Raw genomic sequence first — 21,452 nt, 5'->3', positions numbered from 1 at the left:
TCAGCGTCGGGATGCCGTCACCGGAGTACTTAGACACCGCCCTCGCGCGCGGACGTCAGTTCTTATACACTGCTTTTCCGCGCCAGAAAACGCAGAGCCATGATAAAAACCCAACACTGGTGCCATAAAAACTAGGGTCCTGAAAGGGGATGACCTTAACCCTAGATATCGGTTCACAGAACGGGGAGGATGGGTGGGGCGGTAAGGAATCTAATACGAACTACTGTTTCTTACAGATATATCGTTACCGAAGGTAAGTAACTTGTGCATCTGAAAGAAACAGGTTAGTATTAGATTCCTTACCTTAGAATAGATACCCCCAGCAATACCAACCCCGGTGCTGGGTCTGCGAACCAATGATCACACCAGAAAGTCCTGGAGAACGGAACGGCCGAAAATGCCATATCTCCGGACTTGGCTGTCCAGGCAGTAGTGTCTTGCGAACGTGTGCAGCGAGGCCCACGTAGCTGCCTGACAGATGTCCTGCAAGGGGATTCCCCAGCCCAGGGCAGTAGTAGCCGCTGTGGCCCGTGTGGAATGGGCACGAAGCCCCACAGGAGGCTCCTTTCGAGCCACAGAGTAACAAGCATTGATGCACAAGACGACCCATCGAGAAATGGTTTGTTTGTGCACCGCCTGTCCTTTCTTAACGCCCACGTAACCAACGAAGAGTTGGTCATCCACCCGGAACTGGCGTGTGCAATCCAGATAGAATGAGAGCGCACGTTTTGGGTCCAGACAGTGAAGCCTCTCGTCCTCTTTCGAGGGATGCGGAGGCGGAAAGAAGGTGGGCAAAGGGATGGACTGCCCGATGTGGAAGGCTGTGACTACCTTGGGCAGGAAAGAGGGTCGCGTCCGCAACACAACTTTGTCCGGATGGACTGAAAGGAAAGGAGGCTTAGAGGAAAGGGCCTGGAGCTCACTCACTCTCCTGGCAGAGGTGATGGCAACCAGGAAAGCGGTCTTCAGAGTAAGGAGGCGAAGAGGACAGTTATGAAGTGGCTCAAAGGGAGCACACATCAGAAAAGTGAGAACAAGGTTGAAGTCCCACTGAGGCATCACAAAAGGAACTGGAGGAAACATGGGTGATGCCCTTCAAAAACCTATTTACAATGGGGGACTTGAACAAAGAGGGCTGATCAGGTAGCCTTAAGAAGGCGGAAATGGCCGAGAGGTAGCCCTTCAGAGTGCCCAGAGCAGAGCCCTGCTGGGCAAGAGAAAGAAGAAAGAGCAGAACCTCTGAAAGAGGGGCAGAAAGGGGATCCACAGCCTTTGCTGTGCACCATGCCACAAACATATTCCACCAGCAGGCGTATACCGATTTTGTGGAGGGACGCCTGGCTGCCAGAATGATATCACAGACTTCAGGAGGCATGTCAAATGGCCTCAACTGCCGCCGCTCAATCTCCACACATGTAAGTGGAGATTGGACAGGTTTGGGTGGAGGACCGTTCCCTGCTGCTGCGACAGAAGGTCCTCCTGAAGAGGCAGACGAATCGGGGGATCGACAGACAGGCTGAGTAGCTCGGGATACCAGAACCTCCGTGCCCAGTCCAGAGCCACAAGGATGACTTCGGCCCGGTCGCGCCTGATCTTCTTCAGCACTCTGGGCAGAAGTGGTATAGGCAGAAAGGCGTACATTAGACCGCACCTCCACTCGCGAATAAAAGCGTCTCCGAGCGAGTGCCGCGTTCTCTTCTGTGGCGAATAGATCTAACCAAGGCTCTCCCCACTGCCGAAAGAGGCCTTGCGCCACGTCTGAGTTCAGACGCCATTTGTGACCCATCATGCACCAACGGCTGAGTTCGTCCACCCTGGCGTTCAGGGAACCTGCCAGGTGTTGAACCACCAGGGTCACGCCCTGATGTTCCAGCCACTGCCAGAGGCGCAGAGCCTCCTGGCATAGGGTCCACGACCCCACCCCGCCCTGTTTGTTGCAGTACCACATGGCGGTGGTGTTGTCTGTGAACACCTGCACTACACTCCCCCGGACAGAGGGGAGGAATGCCTGCAGTGCAAGTCGGTTCGCCCGCAGCTCCAGAAGGTTGATATGGAGCTGGGACTCCGCCGGAGACCAGAGGCCTCTGATCTCCGCCTCTCCCATGTGGCCTCCCCAGGCCTGGAGGGACGCATCCGTCACAATTACGTGCTCCGGTTGGGGTAGGGAGAGGGATCTGCCGCTGACCCAATCGCGGTCCGTGAGCAACCACTGCAACTGTCTTGCAATGCCCTCCGAGATCAAGACATGGTCAGACATGTTGCCCTGATGCTGGGCCCACTGAAACTTCAGGTCCCACTGCAGAGCCCGCATCCGGCGTGATGCACCAGAAGGATGCAGGAGGCCATCAGCCCCAGAAGGCGCAACATCAACCTGACCGAGACTCGGGATAAAGGCTGAAAGATCGGAATCAGAGCCTGAATATCCCAAACCCGCTGTTCGGGAGGAGAACCCCAAAACTGCCCCGAGTCTAGAACTGCTCCGATGAAGAGGAGCTTCTGAGAGGGACACAGGTGCGACTTAAGCACATTGATGGAGAACCCCAGCAGGTGCAGGAGGTCGGCCGTAGTCAGGAGGTAGCTGATGACTGTCTGGGGAGAGCCCGCCTTCAACAACCAGTCGTCGAGGTAGGGAAAAACTGAAACCCCTAACCTGCGCAGATGAGCTGCGACCACTGCCATCACTTTCGTGAACACTCGTGGGGCGCTGGTAAGGCCGAAGGGGAGCACGGTAAACTGAAAGTGCTCGTGGCCCACCGTGAACCGCAGGTAGCGCCAGTGGGCCGGCAGGACGGGGATGTGGAAATAAGCGTCCTGCAAGTCCAACGCTACCATCCAGTCTCCTGGGCAGCTAAGACCTGAGCCAGTGTCAGCATCTTGAACCTCTCCTTCCGGAGGAAGCCGTTGATGTTCCGCAGGTCCAAGATAGGGCGTAGACCCCCTTTGCCCTTCTTTGGAACCAGAAAGTAGTGAGAATAACAACCACACCCTACTTCTGGCCCAGGAACTCGCTCGATGGCCCCCTTGGCCAAGAGGGCTGCAACTTCCTCTCGCAGAAGATTCAAGTGATCCCCCGACACGTGGTGGTACTGTGGTGGCATGGCTGGAGGGGTTGCCTCGAAGGGGAGGGAGTAGCCCCTTCGGACAATTTGCAGCACCCACCTCTCCGATGTGATGTCGCGCCAGTGGAGGAGGTGATGGCGAACCCTGCCACCCACTGGCGTCATGTGGGCCTGAAAGCTCGGACTAGGAGGGCTTTGAGGTGGATGCTGCGGGGGTGGATGTGGACTGGCCGCGCCGTTGTCCCCGGGCACCGTCACTGCAGTTACCACGTCCGCCACCGCGCTGGATGTTAGTCTGCGGCCCTTGGCTGGCAGGACGTGTGGGGGCGCCCCTTCCTTGGCCACGAAAGGCAGCAGATTGCTGGCGCGAGGCCGACAGGCCCAAGGACTTGGCCGTAGCCCTGGAATCCTTAAAGCGCTCAAGCGCACTGTCTGCCTTGTTGCCAAAGAGGCGACGGCCATCAAACGGCATGTCCATAAGGGTGGTTTGGACATCAGCCGAAAAGTTGGCAGGCCTCCGCCAGGCGTGGCGACGAATCGCCACCATCGTTGCCATCGCTCTACCTAGTGAGTCCGTGGTGTCCAGTCTACATCTGATGGAGTACCGTGTCGCATCTCGACCCTCCGCAAGGGCTTGGGCGAGTTTAGTCCGGGCCTCCTCCGGACATTGTGGCAGCACGTCCGCGTCCCAGAGAGAGTGGGTATAACGGCCCAAGAGGCACGCGGTTTTAACTGACCGCAATCCCAAACTCAGGGAGGAGAACATCTTTTTGCCATATTGCTCGTACCTCTTGGATTCCCGATCGGGGGGAGCTGTCGGGAATGCTGTCTGGGAGTTAGAGGCCTGGATGACCAGGCTCTCGGGGGTGGGGTGGGTGGACAGGAAGCAAGGGTCTCCCGGAGCCGGGCGGTGGCGTCTGGCCACGTTCCTGTCTACAGGAGGACCTGCAGCGGGCCTGGACCAGGTGCCCAGAAGAACGTCAGACAAGGCCTCATTAAACTGCAACAGAGGCTCCGAAGAGCTTGCTTGCGGTTTAAGGACTTCAGTGAGGAGGTTAGTCCTCACGGCCGCGACGGGGAGGTCAAGGGATAAGGCCTTGGCCGCCCGCGTCAACACCACACTATAGGCTGCCCCCTCCTCCGTAGCCACGGTAGGAGGGGAGACAAAGACAGTGTCTGGCGAGGTGTCCAAACCACTGGCGTCCCCTAGCTCACCTGCCCAGTCCTGATAAGGCTGGCACTCACATGCCAGAGGGTCCTCAGACCCCTCCCAAACCGCCTCGCCACCCATCGCCTGGTATTCAGGGTCAAAAGATGGGGCCGGATCATAGAAGTAAAAATCTCCCATCGGCGTTGAATGCGGCATCGAGCGACGCCGCTCCGGCGCCGGAACCGGACTGAGGGGGGAACTGGGGACGGCGTCGACTGTGGTCGGCACCAGTGGCGACACCCTAGCAGCCGGCGAGGTCGTAAGGTCGACTGGCGATGACCCGGATCCAGCGGAGCCCTGCGGCATCGGGACCGAAGTCGCTGACGGCGCTGAAGCAACCGACGGCGCCGGGGCCGAAGCACCGGGCCCGCTTGGGCTCCCAGTTGGGGCCGCGGGCCCGAAGGCGCCACAGAACCAGACGGAGGAGTGAGCGACCTCATGGTCGTGAGGAGGGCGCCAATCTCCTCTGGCGTCGCGTTCTGCCCAGGGACCGGCGGGTATGGAGCAGGCCGCGACGCCAGCAGCTCCGATGGAGCCAAGTGGGCGGTGTCACCCGAACCCCCGGCCGCGTCGCGCGAGCATCCGGGGGGGGGGGGGGGGGGTCGGAAGAGCGATGTCTCCTCTTCGACTTCTTGTGCCTCTTACCTGAGGACTTAGAGCTGGAGGAGTGGTGTCGATCCTCCGAGCCGTGATGACTCCGGCCCCGCGACCGGTCCCTCGACCTCGAACGGCACGGGGCTGACTGCCGGAGCTCGAGGCACTTGCGGGACCGCTCCCGCCTAGCCTGCGACGTCAAGGCCCGGCAGTTGGGGAACGACTTGTCATCGTGGTCGGGCCCCAGGCAATGAAGACACCGGCGATGGGGGTCGGTAACCGACATCAGTTGGTTGCAGTTGACGCAGGGTTTAAACCCGGGCATCCCTACCGGCACCGTCGGAGTCTTTCGACTTCGAAAAATAAGATCAAAAAGTTTAGTCAAAAAATGACTAAAGGGTACCACTGTTCCCGGATTGGCGCTTGCTGGCGTGGAAAAAATAGGAACTGTCGTCAGACCGCGAGGGCGGCGTCTAAGTACTCCGGCGACGTCATCCCGCCGCCTACTGCGCGCAAGGGTACTGATACGCAAAAGTTTCCGGATCCAGTCCGACGCCTGGGGATATTCTAAGGTAAGGAATTTAATACTAACCTGTTTCATTCAGATTGTTAGGTCATGCAGTTGGCGTCCTCTAATAAATCCCTTTTAATCCGGATGAATTATTTTCCCATTATATTGTTCAGTCTCCCTGCTCTAATTTGCACAAAGATTTTATAAATAACAATTAAGCAGGGAGATGGGTCTATACGATTCAATTTTTAAAAAAAATCTTTGTTAGGTTTCAAGATCAAGGAAACGGCTGCCTCGTTCCATGAACTAGGGATTGGAGAGTTAGACAAGAAGATACTATCAAACAGTTTCTCTAAGAACGGTGCAAGTGTCTCATTAAGAGCAATATAGAGCTCGTTAGGGATCGCATCTAGGCCCGCAGCACTGCCTCTCTAAGTTTTATATTACAGATCTGATTTCACATAGTAAAAGCTTCCTATTAAGTTGTTGAGCCTGGTCTTCAGATAATGACTGTTTGGAGACTTTTGCTAGGTAATTTTTTAATTTGGGCGTCACTGACTTTCAGATCTTCAGTATACAGATCTTTCAAGAATAATTCAAATCCATTCTCGATCTTATCCCGGTCTGAAAAGAGCTCTCCTGTTTCTAAATTGCATATTTCTTTAATCAGATTTCTAGATAGATTGGCTCGAGCTTTCCAGGCCAAGAGCTTCCCACTGCCCTCAGCATATTCCTAATTCGCCAGTCTGCTAACTTCCCATCTACTTTTAGTGATACTGTCAAAATAGTCAGCCATGTCTTGTCGTTTAGATAATAACTCTGGACTTTCCTCCCTCTGTTCTTATACTCCTTCGACTTGTTTGGTTGAGCATGGCTCCAAGAATTTCTGCTTCCAGTAGCTTGATTTTATCTTTTTGTTCCTATTAATTTTAGCCGAAATACCAATGATTCTGCCTCTAATATACACCTTATAGGCATCCCATATTATCTCGAGAGGTGCGGACTGATCATTTACCTAAAAAAAAGAACAGAGTATCCACTTTTAATTGTTCAATCACGGACTCATCTTTAAGAATGACTATCAAACGTCCATCTTTTTGTTTCTGGATATCTAGGAAATTTTAGATATATCTGGACCGCTGAGTGATCTGATAAATGTTCTGGGATGTAGGAGACTAAACTGACCAATTCTATCAACCTATAATCTATCAGGAAGTATTCTATTCTGGAGTGGTATTTGTGTTTTTTATTATGAAACGTGAAGTTTTGGAGGTCAGTTATAGTCTTATTCTTTGCTCTCCAGATATCTATAAGATTTAAGTCATTCATAATTATTTTAATCAGTGAACCCATTTTTGTAGGTATCACTCTTCCCCCTTTGGAACTATCCAGGGCGGGGTTCAAAAGAACATTAAAGTCACCTCCCATGATAATGGGGAAATTAGTATCCATCAAGTGGTTATAGATTATTCTAAGAGATGACTCATCGTCTATATTTGGGCCATAGTATCCCACCAAAGTCACCCACTCATTTCGTATTTTTACATCTGTTATGCTCCAAAGCCCCCTACTGTTCAACTTAGAAGGGCCCAAAATACCTTTCGCAGATTTTTTAATCACAATGGCGACGTTTTTGGTACAAAAGGGTTGTGTGGTATGAAGTGAGGCATCTATCCATCTTTGCTTAGCTACAGCCAGTTCCCACTCAGGAGTAAGGCGAGTCTCTTGTAAGATCATGATGTCAAAGTCTGCTTGCCTTAAGTATTGAAAAATCCTCCTACGCCTACTTGGAACCCTAAAACCATTGACATTCCAAGTACAAATTCTAGTTTCAGTCATTTATATCGGATCGGTGTGCCCTAACTATGGCCCAAGGGAGCGCCCTCTGGTCACCTCCTATTCCTATCTACCAACTTTCTGGAAAAAGGTGTGTGAACGAGGACTTTTTCTTCTTTTTTCCCTAATTTGCTCCCCACCCAGTGAAAACTTAAAATTGCATTCTTCGTGTGTGTCCCCACTCCCCCCTCCCCCGGGAACCCTCATAAACCTCATGGGGTTTGATTTAAATTAACCCCTATGAGCTCACCTCCCACCCACCCGACAACCTATACTTATCATGCAAATTGTAGGCTACATTATGCCGGAGCTTTAATTTGTTCAATAAAGGCTCCTATCTCTTTAGGGTCCCTGAAGTTAAGCATTTTGTTTTTCCACATAACCCTAAGTAAGGCAGGGAATCTCAACTATACCATTGCACCCAGAGATCTTAGAATTGGGATGAATTTGCCCAACTCCCATTGTCGATCCTGTGTCATTCTCGAGAGATCTGACCTGATCCTAAAAGTCCAGTCCCCCTTCGTAAAAGTTCCTGCTTTTAAGGCTTCCGATAGTACCTGTTTCTTTAAGTTACACGTTCAAAATTAGCCAGGATTCGCCCAGGATTTTTACTATTTGGATTCTTGGAGAAAGGATCTCTATGGATTCTCTGAATGTCTGCTTCTAACTCCTTAACATCAACAGCGGGGATAAACTCTCTTAAAAAATGTTAAATTATAGATTTTAATATCCTCCCCCTCTGAACCCTCCGGAATATTCATGATTTTAATATTATTCCGTCTGGCATTATTTTCCAATGTCTCCAATTTATCAAGCATGTCTTTTTCTCCCTTTTTTAATGCCTGAATCTCGGTAGAGTTCTGCTCCACTTGATTATTCAGTGCTTCTTTTGAAGCCTCCTTTACACAAATTATCTCGGTGATCACAGACATTTTAGCTTATTGAGATTCACATGAGTCTTGAATCTTGGCCTGGTTTGTCTCCGAGATGGCAAACTTGCTCCTGGTCAAAGAAATTAGCCCTGTATGCTGATGACCTGATGCTTTTTACAGAAGAATCACCAGCGATTCTGCCAAAATTGGAAGAACTACTTATAGACTTTGGGAAGATATCAGGCTACCAAATCAACTCACTAAAAACTGAAATTATGACATGGAATTGGCAACATAGCTCGTCCCTAGTACACCATCAAATAAGATTCCTAGGTATTCAAATCACACAGAATATAAATGACTTCGCCCAGATTAATTTAGAGGTTAAAAAGAAGGATATAAGAGCTCTACTGAAGTCTTGGAGCAACCTTCCATTGTCGATCCTTGGTCGCTCTAATCTTGTTAAAATGTCGCTTCTCCCTAAAATGACATTTATTTTTGATGCAATCCCTCTGCTATTTAGCTCAGTCTCTTTAAAAAAACTGAAATCAGACATTAATAGTTTTCTTTGGGCCGACAAAGGGGTGAGGATTGCCTGGAAAAAACTGAGATGCGAGAAAGCAGCAGGGGGAATAGCCAGTCCTGACTTTGGGTTTTACAGCTGGGCATTTCTTTTTAAGAATATGAGATCTCGGCTTCTTGATTCTACCCACTTTGCACCTTGCCTCTTAGCCATGTCCAATAGTGTACCGCAGGGGGGCAATGGATTTCTTTTTAAATTTGGTCACCCAAAATACTCTAAAAAAATTAAATTGAAGGTGATACGGTCGGCCTGTGAGTTATGGTTCTAGATTAGGAAGATGCCCAAAATTCCATACTACTGTTCTAGTGCTCCTATATGGAACTCTCCAGGCACTCCATCATGCTTAAATGACAGATTATCTACCCCTCTATGGGAAAATGGATTTCAGAATTGGGGCCAACTACTGCGAGAAAATAATCTCTTGTCATGGGATGAGCTTAATTCTCAAACAAATCAAAGGCATCTCAGATTTAAATTCTATCAAATCTCCTGTTGGGCTTCTAATCGGGATAAAAACGAAATTAGCAATGAAGAACTGGAGAGCAGTTTTTTTGTCCCGAACCACCAAAGCTAAGAATTGGCGCACTGGTACTGGACTTTGATTAACCCGTTCCATGCTGATGACGGAACCGCTCCGTCATCAGCTACGGGTGCGCTGTGCTGATGACGGAGCGGTTCCGTGATGGCCCGCCCAGCTCGATAGAACGCTCATGCGCGGCGCGAATTCCGCGCCTGCGCTGAGCGTTCTATTGAGCGGAGCGGGCCGTGACGGAACCGCTCCGTCACGAGCACAGCTCAACCGACGCTGGTGACGGAGCGGTTCCGTCACCAGCATGCGGCCGCCGCGCGGCCGCCCCGCCCCCTTAGCACTGCGGCGGAATAGCCGCCGCAGTAAAGGGGTTAAAGGAGATCCACCATTACTGCCCATGGAGGAGCCCTGGAGAAGAGAACTGCCGCTCAGCGATATTTCATCATTTTGGCAAGTATCTATATGCATTTTGTGGAAGGTTGTCAAAGCTGCATCGGTGAGGAGAAATCATCTGCTCACACTTCACAGAGCCTATGGACACCGAAGAGGCTTTCCAAGCTGGGAGGTGGACAGAAGGTCTGTGTGAAGTGTAACCTGAGATTCGCAGATGATGTACATATGTTTGTGCAGTGTCCTATGGACGCCGAAGAGGCTTTCCAAGCTGGGAGGTGGACAGAAGGTCTGTGTGAAGTGTAACCTGAGATTCGCAGATGATGTACATATGTTTGTGCAGTGTCCTCAGATCCAGGGCTTCTGGAGGCAAGTTGGTAAGATTATCTCTGAAGTAATGGGGCAAGAAATTCAGGTAAGCCTGGTATTAATTATTTTTGGAATTTTACCTGATGACAGTAGTGCCAAACTGTCAAACCTCCAAGCTTCACTATTGTTTGTTTTAATACTAATGGCAAGAAGAGAAATCTGTTTAAATTGGATATCACCTAATTCTCCTAAGGTGTTAGATTGGGTGTCCTCTGTTAAATGAATCCACAAATTGGATATGGCTTGTGAAGCAAAGAAAAGAACTAGGTTCTGGGGAATCTGGGATAACTGGGCCAATAGTTTGAACTAATCTGAACTTTACGACTTTCTAGCACGTATAAAAAGTCCAATGATTATGAAGCAAGTGAGTTCCTGGGAAAATGGTTTATGTATAAACTATGGGTGCGATACCATATTCGACATTCCCAAGTGTCATGCGGTCGGCGCCTCTGAAACAACCTGGAGGTGGAAAGAGATCTGTAGCGTTACATATCTCCTCTACTGGGTCCAGGAGGGTGCCATGGTACTGCGGTATGACCACTCACTTTTTTTCCTTCTTTTTATAAAGACAAAATGACTGTCATCCAAATCCGTTGCGCACCATATAAAATAAAGCCTATAAACTTCAGCAGACACATACCTGCATACTGTAAAAATTGTTTGCAGAAGTGAAAGACTTGGTAGTAAGTCTGTAATCGCTGGGAGCATTGCTTCAGCTTGGCATTGCAGGGTATGGAAGAAAAGGGAACCGTCGTTCGTGTGCATGGATCACACATATATAGGGCTCTGTGTTGTCCTCTCCAGATGTTGAGAGAGTTGCATCAACGGTAGATGGCACCACCTGCGGTACCGCTCGAACAAATGCAGTTATTGGTTTGGCACAGGGAAGGTGAGAAATCTGGGGTTAGACGTATCCACAAACAAAATAATTTGTGAAGTGGGGAATAAAATGAAAGAACCGAAAAGGGAGAGAGGTGGGAAGCAGTGTTTGGTAGCAGATAAAGGGGATAAATGTCAAATGCGACAGAGGATACAATGAGTATGCAGGACGGAGAAGCTCCCGAGTGGAGTAGATTCCATGGCAGGAATATGGAAATGAAAGGCCATGCCAAAAGCAGAAAGGGAGGATTACAGGCAGGGGGGGATTGGCAAGGCGGGCATTCGGGCATGGGCCGAAGGGCCGGTGCCTCAGTGCCCTCTGTGGGCCGTTTTTTTCTCCCCTGTCCCAGCCCACAGAGAGTGGACTAGGAAAAGGGGAGAAAAAAAACGGCCGACAGAGTGCACGGAGACAGACGGAGAAAATGAAAGCAGCCTCGCTGTGCGGCCGGACAGCGATTGTCAGCTGTGTGGCCTCTCCTTCACCCCTGCCCTGTCAAGCAATCAAGCTGATGCTGGGCTGGGGAGGGGTGATTGTTTGCAAGAATCGGCCTCCCTGGGGGCCAGGTGTTTCTCAGGCCTTTGAGCCATTTTCACCTCGGCCCCCCTGGGGCCCATGCAGCCCAGAAACGGTGTTAGTATTAACACCTCAATCAATCAATCAATCATAGCATTTATATAGCGCGCTACGCACCCGGAGGGTCTCAAGGCGCTTGGGGAGGGGGGGGTCCGCTACTGCTCGAACAGCCAGGTCTTGAGCTGCTTCCTGAAGCGTGATTTATTGTACGCTTGTAAATCGGTCTTTTTCCGCCTTTTTTTATTCGGTGGAGTGCCATAAGTTTTAGTAGGCATAACTTTCTTGGCCCTACTCCTAGCGGGTTTACTTTGCCTCTGGATAGGGGTTATCAATGCCTCAGTTATAATTGTGGCCTTAGTTACACTGGGATTAATAAGATTAATAGGGGCATTCACAATATCCTGGGACCCAGTGACATTCATGGGCGTACGCTCTCTAAATATTAATGGAACATTATCCTGGGAAAAAGTACAATCATTCTCTGTTAAGGTCCCCTCCAAAGTAGAGATGATCAATACAGGTGAGTCAGGTAGTGACCTATTTTTCATGCTTTCCACCGAGCGTCGGCGCTCAGCCCGTCGTTCCGCTAGAGTAGGAATACTGGGGGTGTCCATAACAGTTTTCTTAAAATAGTTGTCTAATGACCCATTGATCAAGCTCACTGGTTTATCTGGGCCAACAAGTTCCGGAGTTAGGGCTTCAATAGACATTTTAAGCAAGAAAATAATACCCCAGTGGGCTTACTCTGATAGTCCTCCCCGGGCCGATGTCCGACCAAGGGTTCTGGCCCAGCCCAGCCTTTTCCGGCCACAGAGGGCCCGCTCTTTGCCCGGTCTTCGCCCGCGCGTCCCGCGATCCGCGGGAAGGGGCGGGGTTAAGTAGAGAGTGCTGGGGGCGGGAAGAGACACCAGCTGCGCTGCGATGGAAAGCGCGCTGAGGATGCTGGGTCTCGCAGTCCCGTCTCGGTCCCCGCAGGCGGCAACACAAAGGAGAGTAGGCGTTGGTTCCCTCCAGGGAACGGCAAGTCCTCGGAATGACCTCAAGGGCAGAGAGTGTCCTCGCTGGGAACAATGCAAACAAAACCCGTGAGGTAGGAGCTACGGGCTGCTTTTAGCCTGCGGGAGTGCTGGGGGCGGGAAGAGACACCAGCTGCGCTGCGATGGAAAGCGCGCTGAGGATGCTGGGTCTCGCAGTCCCGTCCCGGTCCCCGCAGGCGGCAACACAAAGGGGAGTAGGCGTTGGTTCCCTCCAGGGAACGGCAAGTCCTCGTAATGACCTCAAGGGCAGAGAGTGTCCTCGCTGGGAACAATGCAAACAAGTCTCTTCTGGAGTCTGGCAGTGGTTCCGGCGTAGAGGGAGTTGCCGTAGTCCAGTCGGCTGGTGACGAGGGCCTGGGTGACCGTCTTCCTGGTCTCGGTGGGGATCCACCGGAAGTTCTTACGTAGCATGCGCAGGATGTTGAAGCATGACGAGGAGACGGCGTTGACTTGTCTGGTCATGGAGAGGGAGGAGTCCAGGATGAAGCCCAGGTTGCGTGCATGGTCTGTTGGTTTGGGTGCGCTGCCCAGGGCGGGGGGCCACCAGGAGTCGTCCTAGGCGGAGGGCGAAGATCCAAGGATGAGGACTTCCGTCTTGTCGGAGTTCAGTTTCAGGTGGCTGTTCTTCATCCGCTCGGCTACGTCTTTCATCCCCTCGTGTAGGCTGGCTCTGGCGGTGGCGGGGTCAATGGTGAGGGAGAGGATCAGCTGGGTGTCGTCGGCGTAAGAGATGATGTTGAGGTTGTGTTGGCGTGCGATGGCCGCAAGGGGGCTCGTGTAGACATTGAAGAGGGTGGGGCTGAGCGAGGAGCCTTGAGGAACGCCGCAGATGACTTCGGTGGCTTCTGATCTGAAGGGGGGGAGGCGGACTCTCTGAGTCCTTCCGGCGAGGAAGGAGATGATCCAGTCTAGTGCCTTCTCTTGGATTCCGACGTTGCTGAGGCGCTGCTCTAGGGTGCGGTGGCAGACAGTGTCGAAAGCCGCGGAAAGGTCCAGGAGGATGAGGGCCGCTGTTTCCCCGTTGTCGAGCAGGGCTCGGATGTCATCAGTGGCAGCGATGAGGGCGGTCTCGGTGCTGTGGTTGGCCCGGAAGCTGGACTGCAAGTGGTCGAGGGATCCATTCGTCTCGAGGAAGGCGGCCAGCTGCTTGTTGACGGTCTTCTCGATGACTTTGTCAGGAAACGGGAGGAGCGAGATGGGGCAGTAGTTTTTGAGTTCGGTCGGGTTCGCTGATGGTTTCTTCAGTAGAGCGCTGAGTTCGGCATGCTTCCAGCTCTCCGGGAAGGTCGCTGTGTCGAAGGAGGTGTTGATGATGTCCCGCAGGTGGGGTGCGATGACGGAGTCGGCCTTGTTGAAGACGTGGTGAGGGCAGGGGTCGGTTGGAGATCCGGAGTGGATGGAGTTCATCGTGCGTAGGGTTTCCTCGTTGTTGATCGGGGTCCAGGCGCGGAGGGTGGTGGTGTGGGGTGCAGGTGCTGTCGTGGGGTGCGTCGGCTCTGTGCTGAAGCTGTTGTGTATGTCCGCGATCTTGTTGTGGAAGTAGGAGGCGAGCGAGTTGCAGAGGTCTTGTGATGGGGTGATGTCGTTGTTTTCGGCGCTGGGGTTGGAGAGCTCTTTGACGATGTTGAAGAGTTCCTTGCTGTTGTGGGCGTTGTTGTCCAGTCGTTCCTCGAATGCGGTTTTCTTGGTGGTGTAGATCAGTTGGTGGTGTTTTCGAGTGGCGAGCTTGAGGGTGGTCATGTTGTCTGGTGTTGGGTCTCTGCGCCAGGCTCTCTCTCGAGGGCTCGGCAGTTCCTCTTGGAGCTCTTGAGTTCGTCGGTGAACCATGGTGCTTTCTTACTGCCGGGTCTGCTGGGCGGGGTCCTCAGTGGGGCGAGGTCGTCTGCGCAGCCCTTCACATTCAGGGCATAGTGGGCAAGAAGAATGGGTCTTGCTGTGGGGGCCAGGTGATGTTTGGAATTTTTTTATTTTATTTATTTATTTATGCGATTTTATATAGTGCAGACTTTACCCGAAGGTGTCAGAGCGCTTCACACTAGGAACAGCAATAATACATGAGGAGAAAAATTACATGAGAACAAATTACAAAAGCAAACGTTAAGTTACATGAATCAAAAGTGACAAAAGTGAGCAACCAAAATACATGAGGTAGCAATCGGTACATTACAGGAGGAAAAAGTGATATGTGTGCAGTTACAAAAGCGTACAAAGTACAAGTAGAGGTATAATACTGCAATAAATGGCAGACACTCCAGCACAAGAACAAACGTTACGTAGGCAATGGTAAAGTAAAAAAGTAAAGTCCACATTTGTAAAGCGCACAATCACCCGTAAGGGTCTCTAGGCGCTGGGGGGCCGTCGGGAAGATTAAGCGAGCTATTGCCCAGAGTCACATGGTGCTGGGCTGACCTGCCGCCAATGGTGGCACTTGTGCAAGTATCTAAAGCAAACAAAAGTGAGAGGTAGCATACAGTGTGATACCAGAGAAAAGTGACGTGTGCAAGTTACAAAAGGGTACCATACACAGGTACAAGGGTATTACTACAGTAAATGGTAAACACTCAAACTGCCAGAACACACTGGGAAGGCACTTCCCATGCTCCAGCTTCACCTCAGCCTCCCCCTGGCTACCTTGGATGACCCAGAAAGCTGTGTTGTGTGCTCCCCTGCCAGGACATTTTCCCGAGGCCTGGAGGGCTGATTAATTTACTAATTGCAGGGGCTTTACCTCTGTTCATGTGCTCCTGAGCTGAAGGTCTGGGGAGGGCTAAGTAGGTTAGTAATAGCAGGGGCTATGCTGCTTTTCAGGTGCTCCTGTGCTGGAGGGCTGGAATAATTTTGTGACAGAAAGGGGCCTTGCTATTTTTTTTAGTTGCTCAGCATGTAGGCCATTGTCACCTTGGCCCTGTGTCCTGTACAAGAACAGTATCCTCCCACTTTCATTCCTTGTCTGTGCAAATGGTGTTTCATGAAAGGGCACGCCCCTTGAATGTGGGCCACGCCCCTTAAATATGGGCCAAGCCTCTTGAATGTGGGCCACGACCCTTAAATATGGGCCACGCCTCTTGAATGTGGGCCACTTTTTTCATCAGTGCCCGGGCCGAATTGTGAACCCAATCCGACCCTGATTACAGGGGTAAGACATGTTGGCCAACAGGAACAAAAAAACAAGTAAAATGTCCATTTACCAAAAATAAAGCCTGGAACGGAACGGAGAAGCCTGATTTATACACAGAGCACACATCTTGGTGTTCACCAATGGAGCGAACACTTGGACTGCTTTACCAACAGCACGCACTAACATCACAGTTGGAGTTAGTTAACTCTTATTAAGAGTTTAACCACAAGGGTTCCTCCCGAAGGGACTTCAGTAATACCCCCTTCCATCACAACCTTAGTTAAAATCATCGCTGTACTGGAAGTCTCCGAGTGAGATATTTGATCTTCATGAACATGTTCAAAGAGACATTCACTTTATCAATGGATGGCATCTCTTTTCTCATGGAAGTGGTGCAATTATCAGCAATCCTACACTATCATAATGCTGTAACGCCAGCCCCAGAAACCTCTGGCAGTAGAGGAACTTGAGCCAAAGCTCTACCTTCAAGTCAACACAACCTCAAACGTTACGAATTCACATCAAGTTCAGCGGCAAATCAACCATGTCTTCAAAGGTATAGCAATTAGCAATGGTACTAAAACACCATATCTTGTAGTTAATATAACAAAAGGGCATGTGGAGCAATATGGTGATACCACAATGAAGAAAAAACTGCTACTTTAATTCTGGATACTCCCAGCATGGCTATTACCAAACAGCTTGAGACAAAAAGGTCCTCCTACCATGGTGCAAAAGGACCGCGCTTCCTCCGAAAACTTTTCTGAGTATTCTTCCTGAACTTCTTTCACAAGCCGCTCAACTTCCTCTCGCTTAATTTTCTTCTTCCGCTGCTGGAAGGGGGACTGCCCCTCTATCATTTCATACACCAGGCAGCCCAAGGCCCACCAATCTGGACTGAATGTATATCGCTCATTCTTTACCACCTCAGGAGCTGTAAGGTGACCAAAAAAAAGTTGCTTTAGTTGCAGGAACTTTATGCCCTCTGTCCTTTGCCAGTATGTTTAGCATTTTGTAGGCCTGTCTGAAATATTTTATCAGCCCAGTGACATACTATGGCTCAGTCTATTAATGTCTCTTTACTCGGTTTTACGCTTCTGTCTCATTGAAGGAGACATCTACAGCATTTGAGATGGAGGAAGCTGAGCAGAACGGTGAGTGATTACGTACAGAGCACGGCAAAATACATTTTAGGCACAGAACAACAATTATTAAGTAACAAAACAACAATACAAAGTGACTTGTGCAAAAAAGCTGGGTTTTGAATAGAGGGTGTGTGAATCAACAACTGGTTAAATGACAAATGCATTCCAGAATCTGTGTCTTAAGATGTGACCTATTTTCTACGAAATATCTGTTTTGTACCCGAGGCCTGGCTGCAGTAGCCTTCAGAGGACAGCCATGCTGATGTAGGTTGAACCGTGAATATTATAATTTTAAAGTAGCCAGACACTGGGTGGCAGAGTCATTCCAGCATGATGCACCAACCTTTAATTTTAACTTTTCCACTCAGAGGAGAGGACGTTTCATTGGATTTCTGAGATATCGCTTCTCAGTCACGTGTTGAGGAAGCAGAGTGGACTGTGCTCTATTAATTACTTTGGGTAGCCTTGACATAGAATGCTTGTGAAATTCTTAATAATAACTGGATGGTTTTACATACATTGGGAAAGTTGTGAATGGTATTTGACCATTGCTGTTAATTTTAATAGATGTTTGTAGACAATATAACTCATGTACTTTCCCAAGTGGTCAGATGTGTCATCGAGAATGGGACGATGCTCCATCTTCAGAGTGACAGGGGTGCTTTTGATTGAGTGGAGGCATTGAACCTCAATTTTGTATTTTTCGATTTGGTCTGAAAGGCATATTATTATTTCAGTCAGAGAGTCGTCTATCTAAAGGCAGCTGCTCTGAATTCCAGACCGTTAAAAAGGAAAATGGAGGGTTTTCACATTTGACTTCTATTCCATCTATGTTGATGACAACTAGGATATCATTGGAGGATGATTTGTGTTTTAGTTTATAATGTTAAGTCTATAATGTTCAACCAGATATAGTAAAGTTTTAATAAAAATACTGAATAGACACCAGATGGTGGAATTACTCTAGAAGCCCACAGATGAGAAACATTTTGATAAGTAAGTCATTACAAGCTTCCAGAAGATTGGCTAGACCAGATGACAGACTAATAAGACCATCACTGCAAGCCCTGGTGCCACATTGTCTAGAAAAGCAGTCTTTTTGTTTATATAGATCTACAGAAGGAGAAGGGGTACAACTGTAAAAATAAAAACAAAAAAAAATCTGAAAATGTAATTGTCAAATGGGATGCTTCTAAAAATTCTCTAGATCTAAATAAAGTTGAACTGGTGGCACTCAGTCCTTCAGGGTGGCAGAGGACAATAGACGCTGCCACCCAGACTATCGGCTGCCAAATTCATACATCTCTGTACCTTGACAGAAACTGCCATCATGGTGGTTCCTATCAAGGTATAAAAAGTTTGATTAATATATATTTATTTATTTTTCGAAAACAAACTCCCAAAGTAGACGTTTGTTATTAATAGACAAAAACCTAATGGCCCCCACACTATGGGAGTTTTCTCCCAAGGTCTGGGCATAATTTATCTTCTGTCCCTCATCGCCAGGTTTTGGACAGAAAAGCGTGGTTTTAAGTGGTTTTGCTGGAGGAATCGGGGACGAAGGAGACATTTGTTGCTGCCATGGACTGCCTCTGAAGGTAGCATGCCTCCAGTCGCTACAAAAGGGCTGGATCAGCTGCAACACTGATTGTTCGGGCAAGCGCTGCCAAAAGGACAGGCCCAAGAAAGTCTCATGAACCTGTGCTACTGCTGATGAAACTAGCAAGCAGAGTAAGCCAGTGCCAAGGACGAGCCACAGCACATTCTTGAATGAAGCACTCCTATGCAGAGCTTGCCTTATCTATAAAGAAGTGCCCTCCATCCGAGCGCAAGTCAAAAAGATTCATCTAGACAACCCACTACAAGCCCATGGAAAGCAGCCAGGCCTCGTGGAAGATGGCGATGTAAGATCCTATGGACTGTGCACAGTGGTGTCCAGGCCACAACCAAGAATCTGCTTGGTCGTGTCTTGTCCATCACGCACAACTTCCACAAAATGGTTCTGAAGATGGGTTGTGAAATTAGCAATGACCATTTGCACCATCTCCCGTAAACCATTGTAGTAACAGGCCAGGAGAGAAGCTGCATTCTTGGAGCGAAAGGCCAGCCTCCCTGAAGAGAAGCCCTTGTTCCTCATTGAGAGGAAAAAGTCATGATTCTTCTTAGAGGAAAGAACCTGGTCCACAAGACTCTCCTGAGCTCAGTAAGCAGGCCAACATTTTGAATACCTAGGAGCTGGACAATGGCAGTGGACAACCTGGTGGCACACCACAGGGGCAGATGCCAGCTTGCTCCAAGTGGCCACAATGTCATCCATCAATGCCTCGTGGAGGGGAGCAATGCTTCAACCACAGAGGATGCAGTAGATAGAATTTCACTGAGGAAGTCAGACCGGTTCTCCTCCACAGGCAAAGGTAACTCGAGGATTTCTGCAGACGTGCGAACAGCCATAAGTGAGGAATCAACCTCAGTGGAAGGTCCTGAAGACATTATGAGTCCATCTTCCAGGAGGTATCCAGCAATTATCTCAGAAGAGGTTTTTCTAGGGTGGATGTGGAACCAGACTGCTTTTCTCACTACCATCACCACTGTTGTCATACAATTAGTTTGGCATCTGAACAGGGTCTAAATCAGAGACAAACACCTCCTCCAGCTTCCAAGGTACTGATCATAATGGAAAGGACCGTAAGAGGGCAAATCCTCCATCAACTGCTGTGCTTTGCATCAGGACCCAACCAAAATGACCTTAGATGTACGGAAATTTGGTATGCTCGAGGTGGGAGGGCGATTGAGAGGGTTTGGGTAGGCGGTAGGGATTGTCCACCTCATTTCTGTCATCACTGTTGTTGTACACTAGGTTAGGCATCTGAATGGGGCTTGAATCGGAGCCAAACCACCCCTCCAGCCACCCAAAAGTACTCATCACAAGGAAAGGGCTGTAAGGGAGTAAATACTCCAAAACGGCTGTGCTTTAGACAAGGACCAACCCAAAACAGCCTTAGATATTAGAAAAGTTGCTATGTTTTGTTGGCAAAAGTGGTGTAGTAACCTGGGGGACCTTAGGCAGAAGAGGAGGTTCAGCATAACCAGCATCAGGAATAGGACATGGGGGTGTTGGAGAGTCAACCAGCACCGGGACAACATAGCAATTTTTAGTAGAAATATTGCTAGCACAGCGGATCTGCATCAAACGGTGCAGGAAAAGAAAGAAGTGACGTCAATGTGCTGGGTTGACACCCTTAAAAGACTCCATGATGTCATATCTACACGTGGATACTGGAGACCAGACAACATTTATCGGCACTGGTGCTTGGAGCAGATTCAAGAGGTGAGGAATCTGCAGAATGAAGTATCCAGCAGAAGGAACATTCTACGTACCTAGCTGAAGAGCCACATGCTTTACAAACTACTATCATCTAGAGTTGGGCTCACGCATTACAACTTGCTTTTCTTCGAAGAAGCTTCAAGTCACTGGTATCTGTAAGGCTCCTACTTTTGTCCATAAAGTTAGGGCAATCCTTATGAATAAGGGGATGCTGCACTGTTGAAAAACGAGGCAGCATCTGTAAGGCCTGCACAAATAACATGACACATTTGCCATTCACTGGGAACCAAACACCCTAGGGCAGCGCCTGACTCAGAGGGTAGCGTTGCAGAGCAGTCTGAGGCTTACTCAAGGGAGGTGGTGTGGGCTAGTAATCGCTATTTGCAGGTGCGCAAAAATAACACTCAATAATTGATTGTCCAGTCAGTATTTTGCTTTATAAAAGTAAGAGTACATTTATTAAACACACACACCACTCAATACTATACACCAATTTACAAATATACATAAGCTGAAGAAATTACTTTGTGACATTGCATAACATCTCCACCCCTCCCGCAAGGGGGGGTGGGGGGGGGGTATAGTACCACCACTCCCATGTATGCGCATCATCTTGCCCCCAATGCAGTGAATTGGTCTTAACCTGGAGCGAGGGCCCTGCGCACTGCCACCATCCCAGTGGCGGCCCGCCCTTATTACCTCAACAAGCATTAAAAAGGCTACACCTGCCTTGGTGACACATGACCCTGACTGAGCATCTCCTACTGACCATACAGTATGCACCTCTACATCGTAAGGGCTAATAGTCTGGGGTCATCACCTCAGCGCAGCAGCAGAACACATGTTTACGCACATTTTAGAATGACAGTATTCAGCACTTTTAGATATCATTATAATGCATTGCAATTACAGCCCCTAAAGACATCCCAGATGATCACATGATTAAGTTGTAAATACAGTCAGACACCCTAGGAGTGTCTAGCCACTTAAATCCACTTTGCTTAGGACATCACCTTACACCTATACTGCACACTGAACATCAGTCCCTCTAAAAGAAATAACTATTAATAACTGCATTTCAGTGTAATTACACCCCTTCACCTCCAGGGATGCCCTTCTGCAGACATCCTCGACTCAGCTCTTCCATCCTTGATGCAATTATTAAAACACCCTCAGCTGAAGAACAAAAGTTCCAGCCCAGAAGGTGTTAACTGGAAGTTGAGCTCTGGAGGGGTTGATTACTTTAAATCCCCAAGACACTTGGGATGGGATTTTGCTTTTTGTGCTGTGGGGAGACTGCGCTTCTCCAGCAGCTCCCCAGCACCTTTGCACCTGTAGGGTGGTGACCCCGTTCTCCTGGGGCCACTACAAGCCAAGAAAACGCCAGGTTGCCCTTGCAGGCCGGTCCTGGCCTGCAAGGC

The 21,452-nt window shown here is 49.5% G+C and overlaps 1 protein-coding gene across 5 annotated transcripts in view; it reads right to left on the bottom strand.

The window, feature by feature from the left end:
• The window catches only part of GRK6 (G protein-coupled receptor kinase 6), a 697,925-nt gene that overhangs the window by 348,366 nt on the left and 328,107 nt on the right, over window positions 1-21,452 (bottom strand). For all 5 annotated transcript variants that reach the window (XM_078652756.1, XM_078652755.1, XM_078652753.1 and 2 more), the window contains exon 12: window positions 16,287-16,495. In XM_078652756.1, coding sequence (XP_078508882.1) covers window positions 16,287-16,495 — 209 coding nt within the window. The remainder of the gene's footprint in view (window positions 1-16,286; window positions 16,496-21,452) is intronic.

This window comes from Lissotriton helveticus, chromosome 7 (assembly GCF_964261635.1).
Source record: "Lissotriton helveticus chromosome 7, aLisHel1.1, whole genome shotgun sequence".
NCBI classification, from domain to species: Eukaryota; Metazoa; Chordata; class Amphibia; order Caudata; family Salamandridae; genus Lissotriton; species Lissotriton helveticus.
Note: the sequence above shows the minus strand (reverse complement) of the source record. Positions and strands in the feature narration are given on the sequence as shown.